Source organism: Petromyzon marinus, chromosome 65 (genome assembly GCF_048934315.1).
Source record: "Petromyzon marinus isolate PM22_M1 ecotype Great Lakes invasive population chromosome 65, UKy_Petmar_22M1.pri1.0, whole genome shotgun sequence".
Taxonomy (NCBI): domain Eukaryota; kingdom Metazoa; phylum Chordata; class Hyperoartia; order Petromyzontiformes; family Petromyzontidae; genus Petromyzon; species Petromyzon marinus.
Genome location: NC_133731.1, coordinates 6,418,192 through 6,441,827, shown reverse-complemented (window position 1 = coordinate 6,441,827; position 23,636 = coordinate 6,418,192). Strand labels below are relative to the sequence as shown.

At 56.1% G+C, this 23,636-nt stretch overlaps 1 protein-coding gene across 9 annotated transcripts in view; it reads right to left on the bottom strand.

The window, feature by feature from the left end:
* LOC116956407 (SH3 and multiple ankyrin repeat domains protein 2-like) overlaps positions 1-23,636 on the bottom strand; it is a 181,867-nt gene that overhangs the window by 7,004 nt on the left and 151,227 nt on the right. For 3 of the 9 annotated variants that reach the window (XM_076054306.1, XM_076054305.1, XM_076054313.1), the window contains 9 exons: positions 23,376-23,503; positions 21,174-21,309; positions 17,535-17,615; positions 14,244-14,267; positions 8,082-8,209; positions 6,923-7,034; positions 4,386-4,766; positions 1,351-1,917; positions 46-1,139 (listed from right to left, as the gene is read on the bottom strand). In XM_076054306.1, coding sequence (XP_075910421.1) covers positions 46-1,139; positions 1,351-1,917; positions 4,386-4,766; positions 6,923-7,034; positions 8,082-8,209; positions 14,244-14,267; positions 17,535-17,615; positions 21,174-21,309; positions 23,376-23,503 — 2,651 coding nt within the window. The remainder of the gene's footprint in view (positions 1-45; positions 1,140-1,350; positions 1,918-4,385; positions 4,767-6,922; positions 7,035-8,081; positions 8,210-14,243; positions 14,268-17,534; positions 17,616-21,173; positions 21,310-23,375; positions 23,504-23,636) is intronic. The other 6 variants (XM_076054307.1, XM_076054308.1, XM_076054310.1 and 3 more) reach the window with 6 other exon arrangements.

Genomic DNA, 23,636 nt, shown 5'->3' with positions numbered 1-23,636 from the left:
TCTCCCCGCTTAGCAAGAGGACGAGCGAGGCGGGAGGAGACCCACAGCGATCGTGGCCGGCGCCGCCGTGCCGCCCTCGTCCTCGGCCGTCCTCGCCGGCCCCTCCGGCACCAGCGTCTCCGTGCTGCCCTGGTCGTCCTCGGCGACGCCCGCCGCGTCGCCCTCGAAACCGAGCGGGGGCGGCAGGGGGTCGGTGAACACGAAGTCCTCCTCGCCGTCGCTCGGCACGCTCGGCAGGGACTCCAGCGGCGGCCCCGTGGGGCCCGGCGCGGCCCCGCCCGGCGCCCGTGGCTCCTCGTGTCGGGGCGACGCCGCACGGCCGCCGCCGACGGCGGCATCTTCCGGCTCCGCCGCGACGTCGCCCGTCTGGAAGCTCGTCTCGAGTACGGCGTTCTCCCGCTGCTGCTCCTGCTGCTGCTGCTGCGGTGTGAGCTTCTCCTCCTGCGAGGAATCCGAGGTCGTCATGCTCTCCAGCCGCTTGATCTTCTCGCGCACGCTACACTCCTCCGGCAGGGACGCGGCGTCTCCGTCGCCTTCGCCGCCGCCGCCCCGCCCCGCCACCGGCGACACCATGAGCAACCCGGCGACGGGAGGCGGTTCGTCGGCACGGCCGCCCGCCGCCCCGCACGAGCGGGCCTCGATCTCCCGCCGCAGCGTGCCGGGCGTCCCCCAGTTGCCGTCGGGCGCGGCCGACGGCACCCGGGCGTAGCCACCCTTGATGCCCGGCGAGAAGGCCGGCGGGGAGACGAAAGCGGCGTCGGCGCGCCGCGGCGCCGGCGCCGCCGCCGCGGACTCCCGTCCGGGCGTCTCGACAAAGAGCGGCGCCATCGGCGGCCCGGCCGCGACGGCGTCGCCGCCGTCCGGACGCGTCGCCACATCCGGCGCGCTGCCGCCGACGCCGGTCGCGGCGTGCAGCACCATCATCATCGTGGCCATCATGGCGCCCTCGTCGACCGAGCGCGACAGCCGCAGGCCGGCCGACGGCGGCACGAGGTGGCGGTCGTCGCCGCGGGCCTCCGTCGACGGGAAGCTGGCGGACGAGCGGCGTTCCTCCAGGAGGTGCGTGCGGTTCGGCCCAACGGGCGGCGGCTGCGGCGGCGGCGGCGGTGGGGGGCAAACGCCGGCGCCGTCCTGCGAGCCTGCGGGACCGACGCACGCCGCCAACCCCGCCGTCTGCCGTTAGCGTGCGGGCCAAGGACGGCCGGGCGGGCCGGCGGTCCAAGGCTCGTGCAAATTTTGGGGGGGTGGGTTTGGGGGTGGTTTGGGGGGGTTGGGGGGGTGGGTTGGGGGAGGGGGCACCTCGAGAACCCCTGCCCCACGTGGTGGATCCAATCCCAGCCGACCTCTCACCTCTGGCGCCGGCGGGCGAGGGCGGTGGCGGCGGCGGCGCCGGCGAGACGGAGCGCCGGTCGGGGCTGCCCGCGACGCGGCCCTGCTTCACCAGCGTGGCCTTGCGCCGTGCCGGCTTGGTGGGCGCCAGGTCGGCCGCGTTCACCAGCCCCACGTTGGCGTACGGGTTCTCCGGTGGCGCTTTACCCCGCCGACCACGCTGCTGCTGCTGCTGTGGTTGCTGCTGCTGCTGCTGCTGTGGTTGCTGCTGCTGCTGCTGCTCCCGCTGCTGCGTCGCCGGGCACCAGGAGGACGAGGAGGAGGACGAGGAGTTCGAAGAGGAGCCGGACGACGAGGTCGACGAGGCGGAGAAAACGGCGGCGCCGGCGGACGCGCAGGAGGCCGGCGCCGGCGGCGGCGGCGGCGGCGGCGAGGGCAGCAGCGGGCTGGGCGGGCTGGAGATGCCGGTGGGCACGACGGGCCGGTACGGGAGCTCCTGCAGGAGGATCATGGAGCGGGCCTTGGCGCGCCGCTCGCTCGGGGAGAGTGCCGGCGTGCCGAGGCCCGGGCCCTCCGACAGCTCCGACACTGGGGGAGGAGAAGTTGGGGGCGGTGACGGGGGGGGGGGGAGGGGGGGAGGTTGCGGCAGGGCAACAAAGTTTTCAAAGTTTTTTTTATTTGGTAAAAACAAAATTGCCGATTCTGTCCCCGTCGTCTGTGGCGTCAGCGACGTGATCTAGGAGCTAAGAGGTGCCAGGGTGGAGGTGCTGCTGCTGGCCATGACGAGAGACTTGGTGTCGTGTCGCTGTTCCTCCTCCGTTGAAGGAGCGCAGACCGCAGTGGGTTTACTTTTTGGCCCATCGACTAAAATTGCTCCTGCACTGCCCATAGACTTAACATTGCCCGTAGACTTAACATTGCCCATAGACTTAACATTGCCCATAGACTTAACATTGCCCATAGAGTTAACATTGCCCATAGACTTAACATTGCCCGTAGACTTAACATTGCCCATAGACTTAACATTGCCCATAGACTTAACATTGCCCATAGACTTAACATTGCCCATAGACTTAACATTGCCCATAGACTTAACATTGCCCGTAGACTTAACATTGCCCATAGACTTAACATTGCCCATAGACTTAACATTGCCCGTAGACTTAACATTGCCCATAGACTTAACATTGCCCATAGACTTAACATTGCACATAGACTTAACATTGCCCATAGACTTAACATTGCCCGTATAATCGACATTGCCCATAGACTTAACATTGCCCATAGACTGAACATTGCCCATAGACTTAACATTGCCCGTAGACTTAACATTGCCCATAGACTGAACATTGCTCATAGACTGAACATTGCCCATATACTGAACATTGCCCATAGACTGAACATTGCCCATAGACTTAACATTGCCCGTATAATCGACATTGCCCATAGACTTAACATTGCCCATAGACTGAACATTGCTCATAGACTTAACATTGCCCGTAGACTTAACATTGCCCATAGACTTAATATTGCCCATAGACTTACCATTGCCCATATACTGAACATTGCCCATAGCCTGAACATTGCCCATAGACATAACATTGCCCATAGACATAACATTGCCCATAGACTTAACATTGCCCATAGACTTAACATTGCCAATAGACTAACATTGCCAATAGACTTAACATTGCCCATAGACTTAACATGGCCCATAGACTTAACATTGCCAATAGACTAACATTGCCAAAAGACTTAACATTGCCCATAGACTTAACATTGCCCATAGACTACCATTGCCCATAGACTTAACATTGCCCATAGACTTAACATTGCCCATAGACTTAACATTGCCCATAGACTACCATTGCCCATAGACTTAACATTTCCTATTGACCTAACATTGCCCATAGACTTAACATTGCCCATATACTACCATTGCCCATAGACTTAACATTGCCCGTAGACTTAACATTGCCCATAGACTTAACATTGCCCATAGACCTAACATTGCCCATAGACTTAACATTGCCCATAGACTACCATTGCCCATAGACTTAACATTTCCTATTGACCTAACATTGCCCATAGACTTAACATTGCCCATAGACTACCATTGCCCATAGACTTAACATTGCCCGTAGACTTAACATTGCCCATAGACTTAACATTGCCCATAGACCTAACATTGCCCATAGACTTAACATTGCCCATATACTTAACATTGCCCATAGACTTAACATTGCCCATAGACTTAGCATTGCCCATAGACTATTCTCATTCTTGTGTATGGCCCAAGTGTTCAGGGGGATAAATTCCCAATGTCGAGGTCTGCTGCTGCTGCTGCCACGAGACAGAAAGACAGCGAGAGAGAGAGACAGCGAGACAGAGACAGAGAGAGCGAGACAGAGAGACACAGAGAGAGACAGCGAGAGAGACAGACAGAGACAGACAGTGAGAGAGACAGAGACAGAGAGAGACAGAGAGACAGCGAGACACAGAGAGACACAGAGATAGAGAGAGACAGACAGCGAGAGAGAGAGACAGAGAGACAGCGAGAGAGTCAGAGAGGGACAGCGAGAGACAGCGAGACAGAGAGAGACAGAGAGAGACAGAGAAAGACAGAGAGACAGAGAGAGACAGCGAGACAGACAATGAGAGACAGACAGAGACAGAAAGTGAGAGAGACAGAGACAGAGAGAGACAGAGAGACAGCGAGAGACAGAGAAAGACAGAGAGAGACAGCAAGAGAGAGACAGAGAGGGACAGCGAGAGACAGCGAGAGACAGCGAGACAGAGAGAGACAGCGAGACAGAGAGACAGAGAGAGACAGCGAGACAGAGAGAGACAGGGAGACAGAGAGAGACAGCGAGACAGACAGAGAGACAGACAGAGACAGACAGTGAGAGAGACAGAGACAGAGAGAGACAGCGAGACAGAGAGACAAACAGAGAGCGAGAGAGAGACAGAGAGACACAGAGAGACACAGAGAGACAGACAGCGAGAGACAGAGAGAAACGCCTCCCCTCCCCCCCCGCGATTGCCACGGTGCTCACCGGACGACGCGGCGCCAATGCCGCCGCCGCCGCCGCCGCCGCCGCCGCCCAGCCCGTGCAGCTTCGCCTCCGCGTTGGGGTTGAAGCTGGAGCGCACGCTGCCTTCCCCCCACGGCAGCGGCGGCCGGGCCACCACGGCGGCGTGCGCCGGCGGGGGCGGCGGCGGCGGCGGCGGCGTGAACGCCGGCGGGGGAGCGTTGCCCTCCGAGGGCGTGGGGGACGGCGGCTGCGGCGGCGGCGGCGGCGGGGGCGGCGGCACCGGCGAGGTCGGCGGGGCGGGAGGCGCCGCGCCCGGCTCGTCGGACGAGTCCGGCATGGAGACGCTGCGGGTGAAGCGCAGCGCCGGCGGCGCCAGGAGCCCCTTGCGGTCGTCGTAGTGGCCTGGGCGGGACGCGAGACGATCGGCCGACGCCGCAGCTTGGTCGGGCGAGCGGCGAGCGCGGCGGTCGGGGTGAGGGCGGCCGGGGTGAGGGTGGTCGGGGTGAGGGTGGTCGGGGTGAGGGTGGTCGGGGTGAAGGTGGTAGGGGTGAGGATGGTCGGGGTGAGGGCGGTCAGGGTGAGGATGGTCAGGGTGAGGGTGGTCGGGGTGAGGGTGGTCGGGGTGAGGGCGGTAGGGGTGAGGGCGGTCGGGGTGAGGGCGGCCGGGGTGAGGGTGGTAGGGGTGAGGGTGGTCGGGGTGAGGGCGGTAGGGGTGAGGATGGTCGGGGTGAGGGCGGTCAGGGTGAGGATGGTCAGGGTGAGGGTGGTCGGGGTGAGGGTGGTCGGGGTGAGGGCGGTCGGGGTGAGGGTGGTCGGGGTGAGGGCGGTCGGGGTGAGGGCGGTAGGGGTGAGGGTGGTCGGGGTGAGGGCGGTAGGGGTGAGGGCGGTCGGGGTGAGGGCGGTCGGGGTGAGGGCGGTCGGGGTGAGGGCGGTAGGGGTGAGGGTGGTCGGGGTGAGGGCGGTCGGGGTGAGGGTGGTCGGGGTGAGGGCGGTCGGGGTGAGGGCGGTAGGGGTGAGGGTGGTCGGGGTGAGGGCGGTAGGGGTGAGGGCGGTAGGGGTGAGGGCGGTCGGGGTGAGGGCGGTCGGGGTGAGGGCGGCGAGCGGTGAGGGGTGAGTGTGGTAGGGGTGAGGGTGGTCGGGGTGAGGGTGGTCGGGGTGAGGGCGGCCGGGGTGAGTGTGGTGAGCGGTGAGGGTGGTCGGGGTGAGTGCGGTGAGCGGTGAGGGGTGAGTGTGGTAGGGGTGAGGGTGGTCGGGGTGAGTGCGGCGAGCGGTGAGGGGTAAGTGTGGTAGGGGCGAGCGGGCGAGCGCGGCGGTGGGTCAATGAAAGCCGAGCGTGTGACGGGGGTGTTTGGTGAACGTTGCGGGGAGGAGAGAGGTGGTCAGCGTGGCGAGCGAGTGTGGCGAGAGAGCGAGTGAGCGCGGCAAGTGAGTGTGGTGAGCGAGTGTGGTGAGCGTGGCGAGTGAGCGAGTGTGTTGAGCGAGTGTGGTGAGCGAGTGTGGTGAGCGAGTGTGTTGAGCGAGTGTGGTGAGCGAGTGTGGTGAGCGTGGCGAGTGAGCGCGGCGAGTGTTGAGCGAGTGTGGTGAGCATGGCGAGTGAGCGCGGCGAGTGTTGAGCGAGTGTGGTGAGCGTGGCGAGTGAGCGAGTGTGGTGAGCGTGGCGAGTGAGCGAGTGTTGAGCGAGTGTGTTGAGCGAGTGTGGTGAGCGTGGCGAGTGAGCGAGTGTTGAGCGAGTGTGGTGAGCGTGGCGAGTGAGCGAGTGTGGTGAGCGTGGCGAGTGAGCGAGGCGAGTGTGTTGAGCGAGTGTGGTGAGCGTGGCGAGTGAGCGAGTGTTGAGCGAGTGTGGTGAGCGTGGCGAGTGAGCGAGGCGAGTGTGTTGAGCGAGTGTGGTGAGCGTGGCGAGTGAGCGAGTGTTGAGCGAGTGTGGTGAGCGTGGCGAGTGAGCGAGTGTTGAGCGAGTGTGGTGAGCGTGGCGAGTGAGCGAGTGTGGCGAGCGAGTGTGGTGAGCGTGGCGAGTGAGCGAGTGTGGTGAGCGTGGCGAGTGAGCGAGTGTTGAGCGAGTGTGGTGAGCGTGGCGAGTGAGCGAGTGTTGAGCGAGTGTGTTGAGCGTGGCGAGTGAGCGAGTGAGCGTGGCGAGTGAGCGCGGCGAGTGTTGAGCGAGTGTGTTGAGCGAGTGTGGTGAGCGTGGCGAGTGAGCGAGGCGAGTGTGTTGAGCGAGTGTGGTGAGCGTGGCGAGTGAGCGAGTGGCGAGCGAGTGTGGTGAGCGTGGCGAGTGAGCGAGTGTTGAGCGAGTGTGGTGAGCGTGGCGAGTGAGCGAGTGTTGAGCGAGTGTGGTGAGCGTGGCGAGTGAGCGAGTGTTGAGCGAGTGTGTTGAGCGTGGCGAGTGAGCGAGTGAGCGTGGCGAGTGAGCGCGGCGAGTGTTGAGCGAGTGTGTTGAGCGAGTGTGGTGAGCGTGGCGAGTGAGCGAGGCGAGTGTGTTGAGCGAGTGTGGTGAGCGTGGCGAGTGAGCGAGTGGCGAGCGAGTGTGGTGAGCGTGGCGAGTGAGCGAGTGCGGGCCTCACTGCTCGACTGCTGCCGTGAGAGGGGCCCGCGCTGGAGGGGGATCGTCGGCCGCTCCGCCAGCGAGGACGGGGACCGGGGCGCGGCCGCCACCCCCTGCCGCTCAAACAGGGCCTGGCGTGGGACAGAGGCAAAGGTCTCCCGTGTAGCCTCGGAGACAAGACCGTTGTGTCGCCGAGTGCTGTTGGCGTGCGCGGGGTTAAGGCGGGTCAAGGGCGGGTCAAGGGCGGGTCAAGGGCGGGTCAAGGGCGGGTCAAGGGCGGGTCAAGGGCGGGTCAAGGGCGGGTCAAGGCCGGGTCAAGGCCGGGCGCGCCGAGCGACGAGGAGGTCGCGTTAACGTCTCACCGCGATCTCGCTGTGTGTGTGTCTGTGTGTGTCTGTGTGTGTGTCTGTGTGTGTGTGTGTGTCTGTGTGTCTGTGTGTGTGTCTGTGTGTGTGTGTGTATCTGTGTGTGCGTGTGTCTGTGTGTGTGTGTCACTATGTGTGTGTGTGTATCTGTGTGTGTGTATCTGTGTGTGTGTGTGTCTGTGTGTGTGTGTCACTATGTGTGTGTCTGTGTGTGTGTGTATCTGTGTGTGTGTGTGTGTCTGTGTGTGTGTGTCACTATGTGTGTGTGTGTGTGTCTGTGTGTGTGTGTATCTGTGTGTGTGTGTGTCTGTGCGTGTGTGTCACTATGTGTGTGTGTGGGGAGCGGTGGTGTAGCGGTTAGCGAGCTGCTCTACGAACCTAGCGACCCGAGTTCGATTCCCGCTCACGGCCAACACCCAGTGACCGTTATCTGAACCGGTCCTGGGCCTCCCCTAGGTCGACTCAGCCTTAAATGAGTACCCGTGCGGTGTGCAGTAAACATCTCTGCGTGCGTGCGTGTAGGTGTGTGTGTGTGTGTACGTGCGTGTCTATGCATGTGTGCGTGTAGGTGTGTGCGTGCGTGTAGGTGTATGTGCGTGTGTGCGCGTGTCTACGCGTGCGTGTGTGCGCGTGTGTGCGCGTGTCTACGCGTGCGTGTGTGCGTGCGTGTCTACGTGTGCGTGCGTGTCTACGTGTGCGTGCGTGTCTACGTGTGCGTGCGTGTCTACGCGTGCGTGCGTGCGTGCGTGTCTACGCGTGCGTGCGTGTAGGTGCGTGTGCGTGTAGGTGCGTGTGCGTGCGTGCGTGTCTCACGGCGATCTCTGCGTGCGTGATCCGTCTGCTGGTGGGCCGCTGCCTCACGGTGGCGGCACGCGAGTCGGCCTCCGCATTCTCCGAGCCGATCGTCCGGTCCACGGCCGCCAGCATCTCATCCAGCTTCTCTGTGGGCCGGCGGTGGCGGTGGTGGTGGCAATGTTAGTGGGGGTAGTGGTGGTGGTAGTGGCAATGTTAGTGGTGTTGGCAATGTTAGTGGGGGTAGTGGTGGTGGTAGTGGCAATGTTAGTGGTGTTGGCAATGTTAGTGGGGGTAGTGGTGGTAGTGGCAATGTTAGTGGTGGTGGCAATGTTAGTAGGGGTAGTGGTGGTGGTAGTAGCAATGTTAGTGGTGGTGGCAATGTTAGTGGTGGTGGTAGTGGCAATGTTAGTGGTGGTGGCAATGTTAGTGGGGTAGTGGTGGTGGTAGTGGCAATGTTAGTGGTGGTGGCAATGTTAAGGAGGTGGTGGTGGTAGTGGCAATGTTAGTGGTGGTGGCAATGTTAGTGGGGGTAGTGGTGGTGGTAGTGGCAATGTTAGTGGTGGTGGCAAAGTTAGTGGTGGTGGCAATGTTAGTGGTGGTGGCAATGTTAGTGGTGGTAGTGGTGGTAGTGGCAATGTTAGTGGTGGTGGCAATGTTAGTGGGGGTAGTGGTGGTAGTGGAAATGTTAGTGGTGGTAGCAATGTTAAGGAGGTGGTGGTGGTAATGGCAATGTTAGTGGTGGTGGCAATGTTAGTGGGGTAGTGGTGGTAGTGGCAATGTTAGTGGTGGTAGCAATGTTAAGGAGGTGGTGGTGGTAGTGGCAATGTTAGTGGTGGTGGCAATGTTAAGGAGGTGGTGGTGGTAGTGGAAATGTTAGTGGTGGTAGCAATGTTAAGGGAGGTGGTGGTGGTAATGGCAATGTTAGTGGTGGTGGCAATGTTAGTGGGGGTAGTGGTGGTAGTGGCAATGTTAGTGGTGGTAGCAATGTTAAGGAGGTGGTGGTGGTAGTGGCAATGTTAGTGGTGGTGGCAATGTTAGTGGGGGTAGTGGTGGTAGTGGCAATGTTAGTGGTGGAAGCAATGTTAAGGAGGTGGTGGTGGTAGTGGCAATGTTAGTGGTGGTGGCAATGTTAAGGAGGTGGTGGTGGTAGTGGCAATGTTAGTGGTGGTGGCAATGTTAAGGAGGTGGTGGTGGTAGTGGAAATGTTAGTGGTGGTTGTGATGATGATTATGGTGGTGGTGGCAATGTTAGTGTGGGTGGTTGTGATGATGATTATGGTGGTGGTGGCAATGTTAGTGGTGGTGGTTGTGATAATGATTATGATGGTGGTGGCAATGTTAGTGTGGGTGGTTGTGATGATGATTATGGCGGTGGTGGTGGCAATGTTAGTGTGGGTGGTTGTTGTCATGATTATGGTGGTGGTGGTAGCAACCAAGATAATGGAAATGTTAGTGGTGGTGTTAGGTGGCAGCGGAAGAAGAGTTGGTGGTAGTGGTAGTGGTGGGGGGGTAGGTCAGGTGACAGCTGCAGTTTAACAGACGGAATCATTGACAACGGCAAAGATCCCCCGTATAGCCTTCACAGACTGTCGGGGCAAGTGCTGTTAAGCGAGCAGCACCTATTAAAAAAACGGCACACACAGCAAAAATAAAAACCCGTCACTTAGACCCACTTGTCAATCAACTCCCTTTCGGTGACATCGGGGCTATTTGACCATACTTCACCACACTGGTTAGTGCGAGTTGATAAAGGTTCTAGGATCGGGGGGTGGGGGAGGGGGGTCAGGGGTCGGAGGTCGAAGCAGTTCAGTTGCCCTCCTCCACCGATGGGTCGAGCCGTGCACCAAATTACAAACGGTGGTGGTAACCGGCGAAGTGTTAACCGGCGAAGTGTTAACCAGCGAAGTGTTAACCGGCGAAGTGTTAACCGGCGAGGAATCGCCCCCCCCCCCCCCCCCCCCACCACCACCCGAGTGAGTAGCTGGCGTCCGGCTCCAATTTTCCAAAACGGGCTCACATGGGCGGAGGGCGAAACAGACCGAGGAGAGTGTGCCGGTCTCTACGGATGTGAGACAGCGCTCTTGTTAAGGTGCTCTACTTAAGAATTACACATTGTACATTAGGTATTGGGTGTTGGGGAAGGGATGGGAAGGGATGGCAAGGGAGGGTGATGGTAGGGCAAGGGATGGGATTTGAGTGATGGGGTGGAATGGCAATGTAGGGTGATGGTAGGGCAAGGGATGGGATTTGAGTGATGGGGGTGGGATGGAAAGAAAGGGTGATGGTAGGGCAAGGGATGGGATTTGAGTGATGGGGGTGGGATGGCAAGGGAAGGTGATGGTAGGGCAAGGGATGGGATTTGAGTGATGGGGGTGGGATGGCAAGGGAGGGTGATGGTAGGGCAAGGGATGGGATTGAGTGATGGGGGTGGGAGGGCAAGGGAAAGTGATGGTAGGGCAAGGGATGGGATTTGAGTGATGGGGGTGGGATGGCAAGGGAGGGTGATGGTAGGGCAAGGGATGGGATTTGAGTGATGGGGGTGGGATGGCAAGGGAGGGTGATGGTAGGGCAAGGGATGGGATTTGAGTGATGGGGGTGGGATGGCAAGGGAAGGTGATGGTAGGGCAAGGGATGGGATTTGAGTGATGGGGGTGGGATGGCAAGGGAGGGTGATGGTAGGGCAAGGGATTTGAGTGATGGGGGAGGGATGGCAAGGGAGGGTGATGGTAGGGCAAGGGATGGGATTTGAGTGATGGGGGTGGGATGGCAAGGGAGAGTGATGGTAGGGCAAGGGATGGGATTTGAGTGATGGGGGTGGGATGGCAAGGGAGGGTGATGGTAGGGCAAGGGATGGGATTTGAGTGATGGGGGGTGGGATGGCAAGGGAGGGTGATGGTAGGGCAAGGGATGGGATTTGAGTGATGGGGGTGGGATGGCAAGGGAGGGTGATGGTAGGGCAAGGGATGGGATTTGAGTGATGGGGGTGGGATGGCAAGGGAGGGTGATGGTAGGGCAAGGGATGGGATTTGAGTGATGGGGGTGGGATGGCAAGGGAGGGTGATGGTAGGGCAAGGGATGGGATTTGAGTGATGGGGGAGGGATGGCAAGGGAGGGTGATGGTAGGACAAGGGAGGGCTGGCGAGGTGAGGAAAGGGAAGAGGGGAGGGAGGTTGGCGAAGGTTTTAAGGATGCGGACAGGAAGTTTGCTCGTCGTGGGAGTAGCAAACCACGTGGGTCAATCTCCCGAGGGAGCGTGCACCAGCCCACATTACGAAAGCCTCTGACACGTTAAGACGTTTTGGCCGTGTCGGGCGGTGGCGGGTTTTAACGACGCGTGAATATATTCACCCGATCTCACAACAACAACAACCAAATACGTAATATTTAAAAAAATACAAAAAAAAAACACGCTTTTAATGAAATGTACCGTACTCGTAATGACAGAACTCCACGACTCTAGGAAAGTGGCCCCGAAGCTTGGCCATAACGTCAAGGACCGTGACCAATTACAGCCAACGTCAGTTGAGCGTGGACAATTAGCCACGAGCCGAAACATAAACATATAGAAAATAATGTTTAAAAAACATGTTTTTTTTAATGTGTAATGATAGAATATGGTATTGTCATCAGTATGACATAAGTATACCAAGTTTCGATTTAAAGCTTTTCGTGACTGCAATGATTCATCTTCTTTGGTTCTTTCGGTAAAGTCACGTAGAATGAGAATAAAATAATAAATTGATAAAATAAAATAACACAATAAAATTCTCACGACGTTTCGGCCACAACACAAGCGGCCTTCATCAGGTGAAGGGACTTTCACCTGATGAAGGCCGCTTGTGTTGTGGCCGAAACATCGTGAGAATTTTATTGTGTTATTTTATTTTATCACCTGATGAAGGCCGCTTGTGTTGTGGCCGAAACGTCGTGAGAATATTTTTGTGTTATTTTATTTTATCAATTTATTATTTTATTCTCATTCTACGTGGTGACTTTACGAAAGAACCAAAGAAGATATACCAAGTTTGCAGTCGATACCACACTGGGAAGTGTGTTAAAATTGAGTTACAAGATTTGAGGATACAACAACAACGACAACAAAAACAGACAGAGTGAGTTAATAGAAAGCGTGCAATAATAATAATAATAAAACCCCCTCTATTACGGATCGACGGATCTGACCGACCCGTTTGCGCAGACGTGCAAGTGCGGCGACGGGACGGAGGAGCAAAACAAAAGGCACGGGGCTAAAGGTCGGACGGTCTAACACGGAGGAGTCGGAGTAGTCGCGACCAAGATCGTTCATGATCAAGGTTTTGCTGGGGTTAGATCGCGTAGGTATGAATGGTGCGTCGTCGTAACCCTCCACCACCCGACACAGCCAACTAGTAGGGAATTTGTCACGTAAACAAAACGCCAATTAGTTACGGTATAGTGTGTAGTGTAGTGTATGGTGTAGTGTAGTGTTGTAGCGTATAGTGTAGTGTATGGTGTAGTGTAGTGTGTAGTGTATGGTGTAGTGTATAGTGTAGTGTATAGTGTAGTGTATGGTGTAGTGTAGAGTGTAGTGTATAGTGTAGTGTAGTGTATTGTAGTGTAGTGTATGTGTAGCCTAGTGTGTAGTGTAGTGTGTTAGTGTAGTGTATGGTGTAGTGTAGAGTGTAGTGTATGGTGTAGTGTATAGTGTAGTGAATAGTGTAGTGTATGGTGTTAGTGTAGTATGTAGTGTATAGTGTAGTGTATAGTGTAGTGTATGGTGTAGTCCAGTGTGTAGTGTATAGTGTTGTGTATAGTGCAGTGTACAGTGTAGTGTATAGTGTATGGTGTAGTGTATGGTGTAGTGTATAGTGTAGTGTATAGTGTAGTGTATGGTGTAGTGTAGTGTGTAGTGTATAGTGTAGTGTATAGTGTAGTGTATGGTGTAGTCTAGTGTGCAGTGTATAGTGTAGTGTACAGTGTAGTGTATAGTGTAGTGTATGGTGTAGTGTATGGTGTAGTGTATAGTAGTGTGTAGTGTATAGTGTCGTGTATAGTGTAGTGTATAGTAGTGTGTAGTAGTGTAGTGTATAGTGTAGTGTATGGTGTAGTCTAGTGTGTAGTGTATAGTGTAGTGTATAGTGTAGTGTACAGTGTAGTGTACAGTGTAGTGTATAGTGGTCGTGTATAGTGTAGTGTATAGTGTAGTGTATAGTGTAGTGTACAGTGTCGTGTATAGTGTATAGTAGTGTAGTGTATAGTAGTGTGTAGTGTATAGTGTAGTGTATAGTGTAGTGTATAGTAGTGTGTAGTGTATAGTGTAGTGTATAGTGCAGTGTACTACTTCAGCCCACCGGTGTGTTTGGAGAGTAAATCCACAACATTCACAATTTGAGTACGACAATTACAATTCCTTTTCGAGGAAACACACACTAATGAACTGATTACTAATCTATTATATCATTACAATACCCCCCCTCCTCCATCTCTGATGGGTTCAGTGATGACGTTGTCTTGCTCTATTTAACACCGGAAGCAGGTGGCCAGCTTCACTCTTCTGGCAAATCGCCTGATGATGCTGGTTGTGGTAATTAGCAGTGAAACGGCGCGGAACTCGAAGTGTTGTGGATTTACTCTCCAACACACAGCGGTGGGCTGAGGTGGTACACTACACTATACACACTACACTACACACTATACACTACAATACACACTACACTACACACTACACTATACACTACACTATGCACCACACTATACACTACACTATACACTACACTATACACACTACACTACACACTATACACCACACTATACACCACACTATACACCACACTCTACACCACACTCCTCTACACCACACTCTACACTACAATACACACTACACTACACACTACACTATACACTACACTATGCACCACACTATACACTACACTATACACTACACTGCACGCTACACTCTACACTACTATACACTACACTGTACACTACACTATACAACCATACTATACACTGTACTGTAACTAATTGGCGTTTTGTTTACGTGACAAATCCCTTACCAGTTGGCTGTGTCGGGTGGTGGAGGGTTACGACGACACACCATTCATACCTACACGATCGAACCCCACAAAACCTTGATTATGAAACACGGACGGAGCGCTCGGCAGGGGGGGCGGTGGGGAGCGGGCGGGCGGTGTACACTCACCGGGCTCAATCATCCTCCTGTCGGCTGCGGCGTGAAACACACAACAAGGAAACAGAGGTAACGCAGAGCACGGGTGACGAACGGCCGCGGAGACTGTGGGTTTCCGTGGGTCTCTGTGGGGTCTCTGTGGGGTCTCTGTGGGGTCTTTGTGGGGCCTCTGTGAGGTCTTTGTGGGTCTCTGTGGGGTTTTGTGGGTTTATGTGGGTTTATGTGGGTCTCTGTGGGGGTTTTGTGGGCCTCTGTGAGGTTTTGTTGGTTCCTGTGGGTCTCTGTGGGGTTCTGTGGGTCTCTGTGGGGTTTTGTGGGTCTCCGTGGGGGTCTCTGTGGGGTTTTGTGGGTTTCTGTAGGGTTTCGTGGGTTTCTGTAGGGTTTTGTGGGTTTCTCTGGGTCTCTATGGGCCTCGATGGGTCTCTTTGGTTCTCTTCCAATATTCTGAAGCCACTTGGATCTGTGCACTTTTAAATCACCGTCTAGGCTGACAAACTCACTTCTTTAGAACTGCATTGAGTGTTTGGTTTGTCGTCCCTCCACCCCCCCCCCCCACCCCCGGGCACCTTGACGTACGCACTTATGTAAGTAACCATGGCCTCGCAACGAAGATGCACACTGTGCAACAACGCCTGTCGCCTCGCAGGACGTGCATTGAATCAAGTCTAGGAGATCGCTGGGCCCTTCCCGCTGAAATAAATAACACGATGAATAATGAATATACTTTACATTTTACGGACGGGGGGGGGGGGCGGGTCAAGTCTATTATTTTCACACGTTCAAACAAACATGCTTTTGGCGTTCTCCCGGTCTGACACTGGTGGCGAGACTGGGCCCTGAAGGACGCTGTAGCTGTCTCTGTTGTAGGTCGATCAGTGTCAAAGACAATGCCCATAAATTATTATCAGAGCCATGTGTGTTTGAATGTTCACCACAAGTACTGTGTGTGGTTAAAATGGAGTACTTGATTCCTTTGTAAAAAGGTTTTTATTTGGTGTTTATTAATACAAACATACTCTTTGGTTCTTTCGGTAAAGTCACGTAGGTAGAAAAAGTGAAATAAAACTAAAAAACATTTTTTTATTTTATTTTTCTACCCACGTGACTTTACCGAAAGAACCAAGGAGGATGGATTCCTGCAGTCACGGAAGCTTCAAATCTAAAATATTAACACAACTCCTGATTTATTTCCAGAAAGGGGTAAAAATCCCCCATTCTTATTTTTTAAACTTTGATCCTGGCAAAAAGCCTTAGGTGATAAACGTTTTTTTTTTAATTACCACAGCCAATCAGCCCCGCGGCCTTCTGGGAGGGCGCGAATCCAGCGGCGTTAAGTCGGCACAAGCCTGGAGAGAGAGCTGGATGGAGTTCAAAAGAACTCGCGACCAAACACCTCGTTGGGAGAGACCCAACGCAGAAGATCTCCACCACCCCCCCCCCCCCCTCCTGGGGTTTGATCTCCTGTGAAGCTGTTCACGGTCCACCCCCTAAAACCCGCAGCCGCTGCACAAACCATGGCAGCAGCGGCAGCAGATGTGGATGATACCCCCGGTGGATTGCCAGCAAGGGGTGAAACCCCATTCTTATTTTTCATACGTGCCGATGATGATGACGACGACCTTCGGGGCGATGACAAAATGCCCCCCCTCCCCCCGTCTCATCTCGCTTCTCTACCCCCCCACCCCCAGTCTCCAGCGGTCCCTCCCCACGCCTCCCTCGCCCAACCTGCTGCGCCCGATTCGCGCTCTGTCGCTCCCTCCTCCGATCTCGCTACCCTGCGCGCCTGGAGCCAACTCTCCCCACCGCAGCACACAAAGACGACCGTCTTCACTAATTTGACGACCCAACTATTTAAACCATTTTTGTTTTGTTTCGTTCGCCAGGCGAGGCCCCACTGAACTGCTGCAGCAGCGCAGCTCTATTTTCGGAAGCGACCCGGCCTACCGTCGTCACGTGGAATTGCACAGCGGGCAAATCCTCGAAGCGGAGAATAATGCCACGTGACCAACGTTGGGGAGAGAGAGAGAGAGAGACGCGCAAACTCCAAATTTACAGCAGGCATCAGGGTCAGGATCGAACCCACGACCTTCTGCGTTCCGGGCGAGGTGGTTAACATCTCCTAGCCACTGCTCCTCCTTTAAAAACAACCCACATCTCCTGCCTAGCCCATCCCGCTACCGCTACAAGCCACCGTTTAAAAAGTAAAAATTTGTATTTTTTATCATCGCTGAAAAGCGTGGGGCAGGCGTGTCGTGAAGGTGGAAACGAATCCTGACGAACAATCGTGCAGCAACACAAACGTCTCCCCCTACACCCACATCACTCACGCCTGTATATATACAACAACCGCCACTCGCCACAAAGTGGCGGTGACATCACCACGGCGCTTGTGCCAGGCCAGGTGCACGTTGAGGCCACGTGAAGCGTCGAACGCCCGCCGGCAGGAGGTCACGGGGCAGACCCAGCAGGTGCCGTGGGTCGACCGACTGAGATGACCCTACTGGCAGATGCACCACCTGTGCCCCCTACTGTGCCAACGTGTATATCATACACACACACGAACCTTATCACGCACGTAACGACTTGACATCCTCCCGTCCGTGAGCGAACAATTTCCATGCAACATCACCCCTGCATTTCGTGTGTTACACACGTACATGCATGCGTTCCAATGCACGTGGCTTTGGGCATGTGAAACCGCAATCGGTTTACTTGAAGCGTCGTTACAGCCCTAGATGGTAAAAATCACATCAAGGGGCATAAACCGTCGTGCGGAATCTCGGTCACCCCCGCGGCAGCGGCGGCATTTTGGCCGAGCCATTGAACAAATACGGCGGCGGTCACCGCATCGTCGCGCGCCGTCGGCTTGCGCTTCTCTTCAGCGGCCGTCTGGAACGCGCTCTTCCTCGGTCACGGCATCGGGAAGCCGCCGGAGCTGCGCGATTTTAAAAGTCATCCAATTTGAAAAACCGATTTTGTTTTGAAAAAAAAAAACTAAATGCTTCTTGTGCTCAGTTTGTCGTCCTTAACCCCGCACCTCCGATTAGCCGCGGCCGGCTACGTACGGTACGGAAGAAGTTCAACGCGTACGCAACGCAGAACGACGGTGACTCACCGGGAGGCGGCCTGGTGGCGAACCCTAAACGTCAATAGCCAAAAAAAATAATCCTGAACCCCCCCCCCCCAGGACCTGCACCCCCCCGCCCCCCTTGCTCCCCCCCCCCTCTCTCCCAGCATCTCCCCGACGCGTCCCCCACCCCCGCCCCCTTCCCCCCCCCTCCCCCACCCCCGTCGAGGCCTTACCCAGCTCCTCGAGCTCCGCCGTCATAGACTTGGAGCGCATGGAGAGCGCCGTGGTCGGGGCGCGCTTTGGAGGCGTGGGGGCTACGGGGAGCAGCACCGGGGCCGGATGCGGGCAGCGACGGGGGCCCGCGTCCGCGTGTGTCCGTGCGTGCGTGTCCGTGTGTGCGTGTGTGTGTGCGTGTGTGCGTGTGTACGTGTGTGTGTGTGCGTGTGTGTGTGTGTGTGCGCGTCCGCGTGTGAGTGTGTGCGTGTGTGTGTGCGTGTGTGTGTGCGTGTGTGTGTGCGTGTGTCCATGTGTGTGTGTGTGTGTGCGTGCGTGTTTGTGGCGCGTGTAAGGATTGAAAGGCGGTGGGGTGAGAAGCGAAGCATGGATCACGTTTGGTGTCGGGAGGAGGACGGGAGGAGGGGGGGGGGAGGTGGAACGTGGAATCGGGGGGGGGGGTGGGGGGGGGGTGGGGGGGGGGGAGAGGAGGATACGGAGGAGAGAGTTTGCGAAGTGAGAGGCAGGTCGTGATTGACGGTGGAGAGAGGCGAGGAGGAGAGAGTTTGCACGGGGAGAGTGGTAGGGGAGAGGAAACAGAATGGGGGAGGGGGGCGACGTGCGATGGGAGAGCGAGGAGACGGCAGAGCGGCGTGGAGAGACAGCGGGGTGGTGACGGAGCGTGACGGTGGACGTTGGCGCGGCGACGTTAACACGACAGGAGTAGTGCGGGCGGCGGTGGCGGCGGTGGCGGCGGTGGCGGTGGAGGCGGTGGAGGCGGAGGTGGTGGTGGTGGTGATGATCGAGCGGAGGTGATGTGCGAGGGCGGAACGGGAAAGCAAGGAGACAAACAGACAGACAGATGCAGAGAGACAGACAGATGCACTACGTTAGCTTCTTGGGGGGGGAGGGGTGGTGGTCCAGAACAGATGAAGCAAACACAGCAACATATTTTCGCTCGGCGCTCGGCACGGCTCGGCCAACGCTCGGCTGACGAGGGCCGCCGCGGTCCCCGCGCTGTCACGCACTCTCCCATTGTCGCACAAAATAAGCCGCGGCAAAGGCATAGATCCCCCGTGTGGCATTAACAGACGGTCAGGGCAAGTGCTGTTAGCGAGCCGCATTCACTCACTCGCGCTACGGTGGTGAGATGCTGACCACCTCGCCTGGTACGCAGGAGGTCGTGGGTTCGATCCTGACCCTGACGCCTGCTGCTGTATATTTAGAGTTTCGTCTCTCATTATCATCACGGTGGCTATGAGATGTTAACTACCTCGCCTGGTACGCAGGAGGTCGTGGGTTCGATCCCAACCCTGACGCCTGCTGCTGCTGCTGTATATTTGGAGTTTGCGTGTCTCTCTCCCCGTGGTCGTGTAGTTTTGTTTTTTCTCCGGGTCCTCCCCGTTTTTTCCCCTCCACATTTAGTAACATGGCATTGAGGTTATTTGGTGCAATAAATGACCAAATGATGGGGCCACTTTGTTGAGCGGCTATCATGCGTGGTGGCCAGGCCGCTTCTGAAAAACAAGTTAATAACCTCAGTGGGCCTTTGCCTGGTAGGATGGGGATGGTTTAGTTCTATTAGCATGTGTCTGGGCGAATGGTTTTCCCGTCTTGCGGTGGACTTCTCCACAAATCTGGCTGCCGCCTGATGAAGCCGGTTGTAATTACTGGCGAAACGTCGTTACTCAGTTTGTAAATGTCGTGGCTTGGCTCTCCAACACACAACCGGTGTTGCTGTACTCGTGACGAATTGGCCACGTTCTGTTCACGTGACAACCCTTACTAGGTGGCCGTGTCGGGTGGTGGCGGGTTTTAACGACACATTTATTTATTTACGCCATCTAACCCAAAAACCTCTATTATGGATGATTTTGGTCGCGAAATCCTCCTACGTGTTAAACTGGTTCTTACTACTTCCCCCCTTCCTGGATACGCGTGACAAAAAGAGTTTCATAGCTTATCGGATTCCTCCTGTGGTATAAATAAAGATTCTGATTCTGGTGGCATTGGCCAATTCGTTCCAAATCGCAGAGCCCCCTGGTGCACTGGGCACACCCGCACAGGGGCAGCTGCCACTGTGGGGGGCGAGGGGGTCCCCTAGGCTAGCAGCGAGCAGTGGAGATTATTTAGACGAGTATTTAGATGATTATTTAGATGATTATTTAGATGATTATTTACAATATTACCTAGATGATTATTTATATGATTATTCAGATGAGTATTTAGATGATTATGTAGATGATTATTTAGATGATTATTTAGATGATTATTTACAATAATATTTAGATGTTTATTTATATGATTATTTAGATGAGTATTTAGATGATTATTTAGAAGATTATTAAGATGATTATTTAGATGATTATTTATAAGATTATTTAGATGATTATTTAGACGATTATTTGGAAGATTATTTATAAGATTATTTAGATGATCATTTTGAAAATTATTTAGACGATTATTGAGATGCTTATTGAAATTATTATTTAGAAGATTACTTAGATGATTATTTACATTAATATTTAGAAGATTATTTAGATGATTATTTAGAAAAAAAATTAGAAGATTATTTAGATGTTTACTTAAATGATTATTTAGAAGATTACTTGGATGATTATTTAGATTATTATTTTGCTGCTACATATTTCCGCGTGATGACAAGCCACTTTTGTTGAGCTATCGCTTGTGGCCAGGTCGCGTCTGAAAAACAAGTTGAAACCTCCAGTGGACTATTACCTGCTAAGATTTTAAAAAAAATTCAGTTTAATCTGTATATTTTGTTCAGCGATGTGTTTACCTTTCATATACTTTGCGCCGTTAGCGTGTTTTTTGTTATTGTTTGTCGCCGTTGCGACTTTCTGTCCCCCGCGTACCCCTATACTGGGACATCCGTGAGAAACGAGAAGAGCTTTATAGCTCATCGGATTCCTCCTGCAGCATAAATAATCACGAAATAAAAAGAGCCTGTAACACCACGGACGGGCCACGTATCAGTTACGTACAACAATTATGCTAAATATACTAATCACAATTAAGTTTGAAATTTGCCCGTACAATCGGGAGACTTGCTTTACGATCAGGATCTGAGTTAGATGGCGGGGAGTGCCGCGGTGGGGGGGGGGGGGGGGCGTGGGGAGTCAGGCGTGGGGGGGGGGGCCCTTGCGCTACTTGGGGGGCGTTTATTCCTTGTTTTTGTTCGCCGAGCCTGCCCGTGCCTTCTCTTTGCGCCGGCTGGTTTGGCTTCTCGGCTTCCGACTGCTACACACAGCAAGGACGTCTCAAGAATACGCGGGGCTCACCCGGGGTACTCAGCGGGGGCCCCCGCTCAAACGCGATCATCCCCCGCCCCACCCACCGACCCCCCCCCCCCAACCCCCCCCCCAACCCCACCGATCCGCACTCGCGCTCTGTGCGGCTCGTGCTTTCGCAACACGCACGGAGCGGGAAGCGCGGGGGTACAAACCGCCCCTCCCCGCCGCCATCACGCGAGCGTTCGACGCGACGGCGTGCGACTCCAGCGGCCGCGCGAGAAACGAGTCACAAAATTTCGAGCGTTCTAGTGAGGCCCCCCCCCCCCTCCACACCCCACACACACACCGTGAGGGCCCCCCCCCCACCCGGGCCCCCCCCCCCCACCCCGCCGGTGTGGGCCGTACCTTTCCTGCGGGCGGCCTCGGCGTTGTCGGGCCTCCGGTTCACCGTCACCACTTTGAGCACCAGGCTGTTGCCTCCGTGCCGGATCATCTGCACCACGTGGCGGTGGCCGGCCTTCACCACGTTCTCCCCGTTCACCTGGCACGCAGGTGAGGCCGGCGGCACGCAGGTGAGGCCGGCGGTTACGGATTGGGGGGGGGGGGTGACCCTATTACATAGAACAACGAAGACAAAGATCCACCACCACCCCCCCCGCCCGCATAGCCTGTAACAGACTGTTGGGGCAAGTGCTCTGAGAGAGTAGCCGGCAGCTCTGAAGGCCGTCGGCACCGGCGTTGGCCGTGGGCGGGAATCGAACTCGGGTCGCTGGGTTCGTAAGCGCGGCGGCGCTGACCACTGCGCCACCGACCCCCGCAGAAATATGCGCACACACGCACACACACACACACACGCACACACACACGCACACATACGCACACACACACGCACACACACACACACACGCACACACACACACACACGCACACACACACGCACACACACACACACACGCACACACACACGCACACACACACGCACACACGCACACGCACACATGCTCGCACAAACACACACACGCACGCACACACGCACACGCACGCACACACACACACACGCACGCACACGCACACACACGCGCACACGCACACACGCACACACACTCGCACAAACACACACACGCACGCACACACGCTGGCACATACGCACGCATGCACGCACGCACACACGCTCGCACAAACACACGCTTGCACACACACGCATGCACAACAACAGCAACAACTGCCATTCGTCACTAAGTGGCGGTGACGTCACCACGACGCTTGTGCCAGGCCATGTGCACACGCACGCACGCACAAAACTCAAAAGCTCCCCAGCCAGCCGTGACAACCGAAAAGCTCGGTTGGCTACGTACAGTGCGCAAGACGTTCGAGTTAAGTAAGCACTGTTAGCGAGCGCCCATTAAGGCCAACGCGCCACACGCAAGCCAGAGATTTGTGTCTAGGCACCCCCCCCCCCATCGCCCCCCCCCCCCACCGTCGGCCACGAACCACCAAGGCAGTAAAAAATCCCCGCGCGCATTTCGCCGCCGCATTTTCGCGCTTCCGCGCTAAATTAATTGTACAACCAACGGCTCGTGACCGCTGGGAGCTCATCGAGGGCACGCTCGTTAGCGCGACGGTAATTGCTGACGAACCCCCCCCCCACCCCCCGTCCACCGCCACCGCGGTGCGACCAGAAACCCCTACGAGCGAGATAAAAATGCGACAGGAGTCGAGGGCGGACCAAGCGTAACTAACCCACCGCACCAGGTGGCTCATTTGAGGCCGAGTCGACCTAGGGGAGGCCCGGGGGAACTTTTTTCCGGGTCGGCGTTCGTCACCGGTGCTGGTGGCCGCGAGCGTGGGAATCGAACTCGGGTCGACGGGTTCGGAGCGCGCTAACCGGCGCACCACCACTCCCCACAGCACACAAGGACAAAGATCCCCCAGATAGCCTGCAACAGAGTGTCTGGGGCAAGTGCTCTTAGCGCTGCACCACAGCACACACACAAAGACAAAGATGCCCCAGATAGCCTGCAACAGAGTGTCTGGGGCAAGTGCTCTTAGTGCTGCACCAAAGCACACACACAAAGACAAAGATCCCCCGTGTAGCCTGCAAGAGTGTCTGGGGCAAGTGCTCTTAGCGCTGCACCACAGCACACACACACACACAAAGATCCCCCGTGTAGCCTGTAACAGAGTGTCTGGGGCAAGTGCTCTTAGCGCTGCACCACAGCATACACACAAAGACAAAGATCCCCCGTGTAGCCTGTAACAGAGTGTCGGGGCAAGTGCTCTTAGTGCTGCACCAAAGCACACACACAAAGACAAAGATCCCCCAGATAGCCTGCAACAGAGTGTCGGGGCAAGTGCAGCGCCTATGAGAGCCGGCACGGCGCACGAGGGGGGTGGGGTGGGTGGCCAGCGCCGCACTTTTATCTCACCGGTGACCCCTGCCCCAACCCCTCCCTCCCTCCCCGCCACCGGCGTCGCTCAGGATGGCCTACTACGGCCTACGACGGCCCACGACGGCCTACGACAAGACGAGGCCGGAGGACTCCGGGACGACGACCGCGACCCATCTCTCTTCCGCTCTCTCCTCTCTCCTCTCTCCGCATCTCTCACCTCCAGCAGGAAGTCGCCCATCTTGAGTCCGGAGCGGAAGGCGACGCCGTCCTCATCCACCGACTCGAGGTACTGCAGCGCCGGGAAGGCGACGCTCGGCGTGAAGTCCTCGATGGGCACGTCCGCTGCTCCAGGAGGGGGAATGCGTCAAATTAAACCGCCGCTCCCCGCCGTTCAAGGAGGAGCTGTTGCGAGAGCCGAGCCGGGATTTCGGAGGCGGACACGTGGGCTGTACAACTGTTTTTAATTTTTTTTCTATTT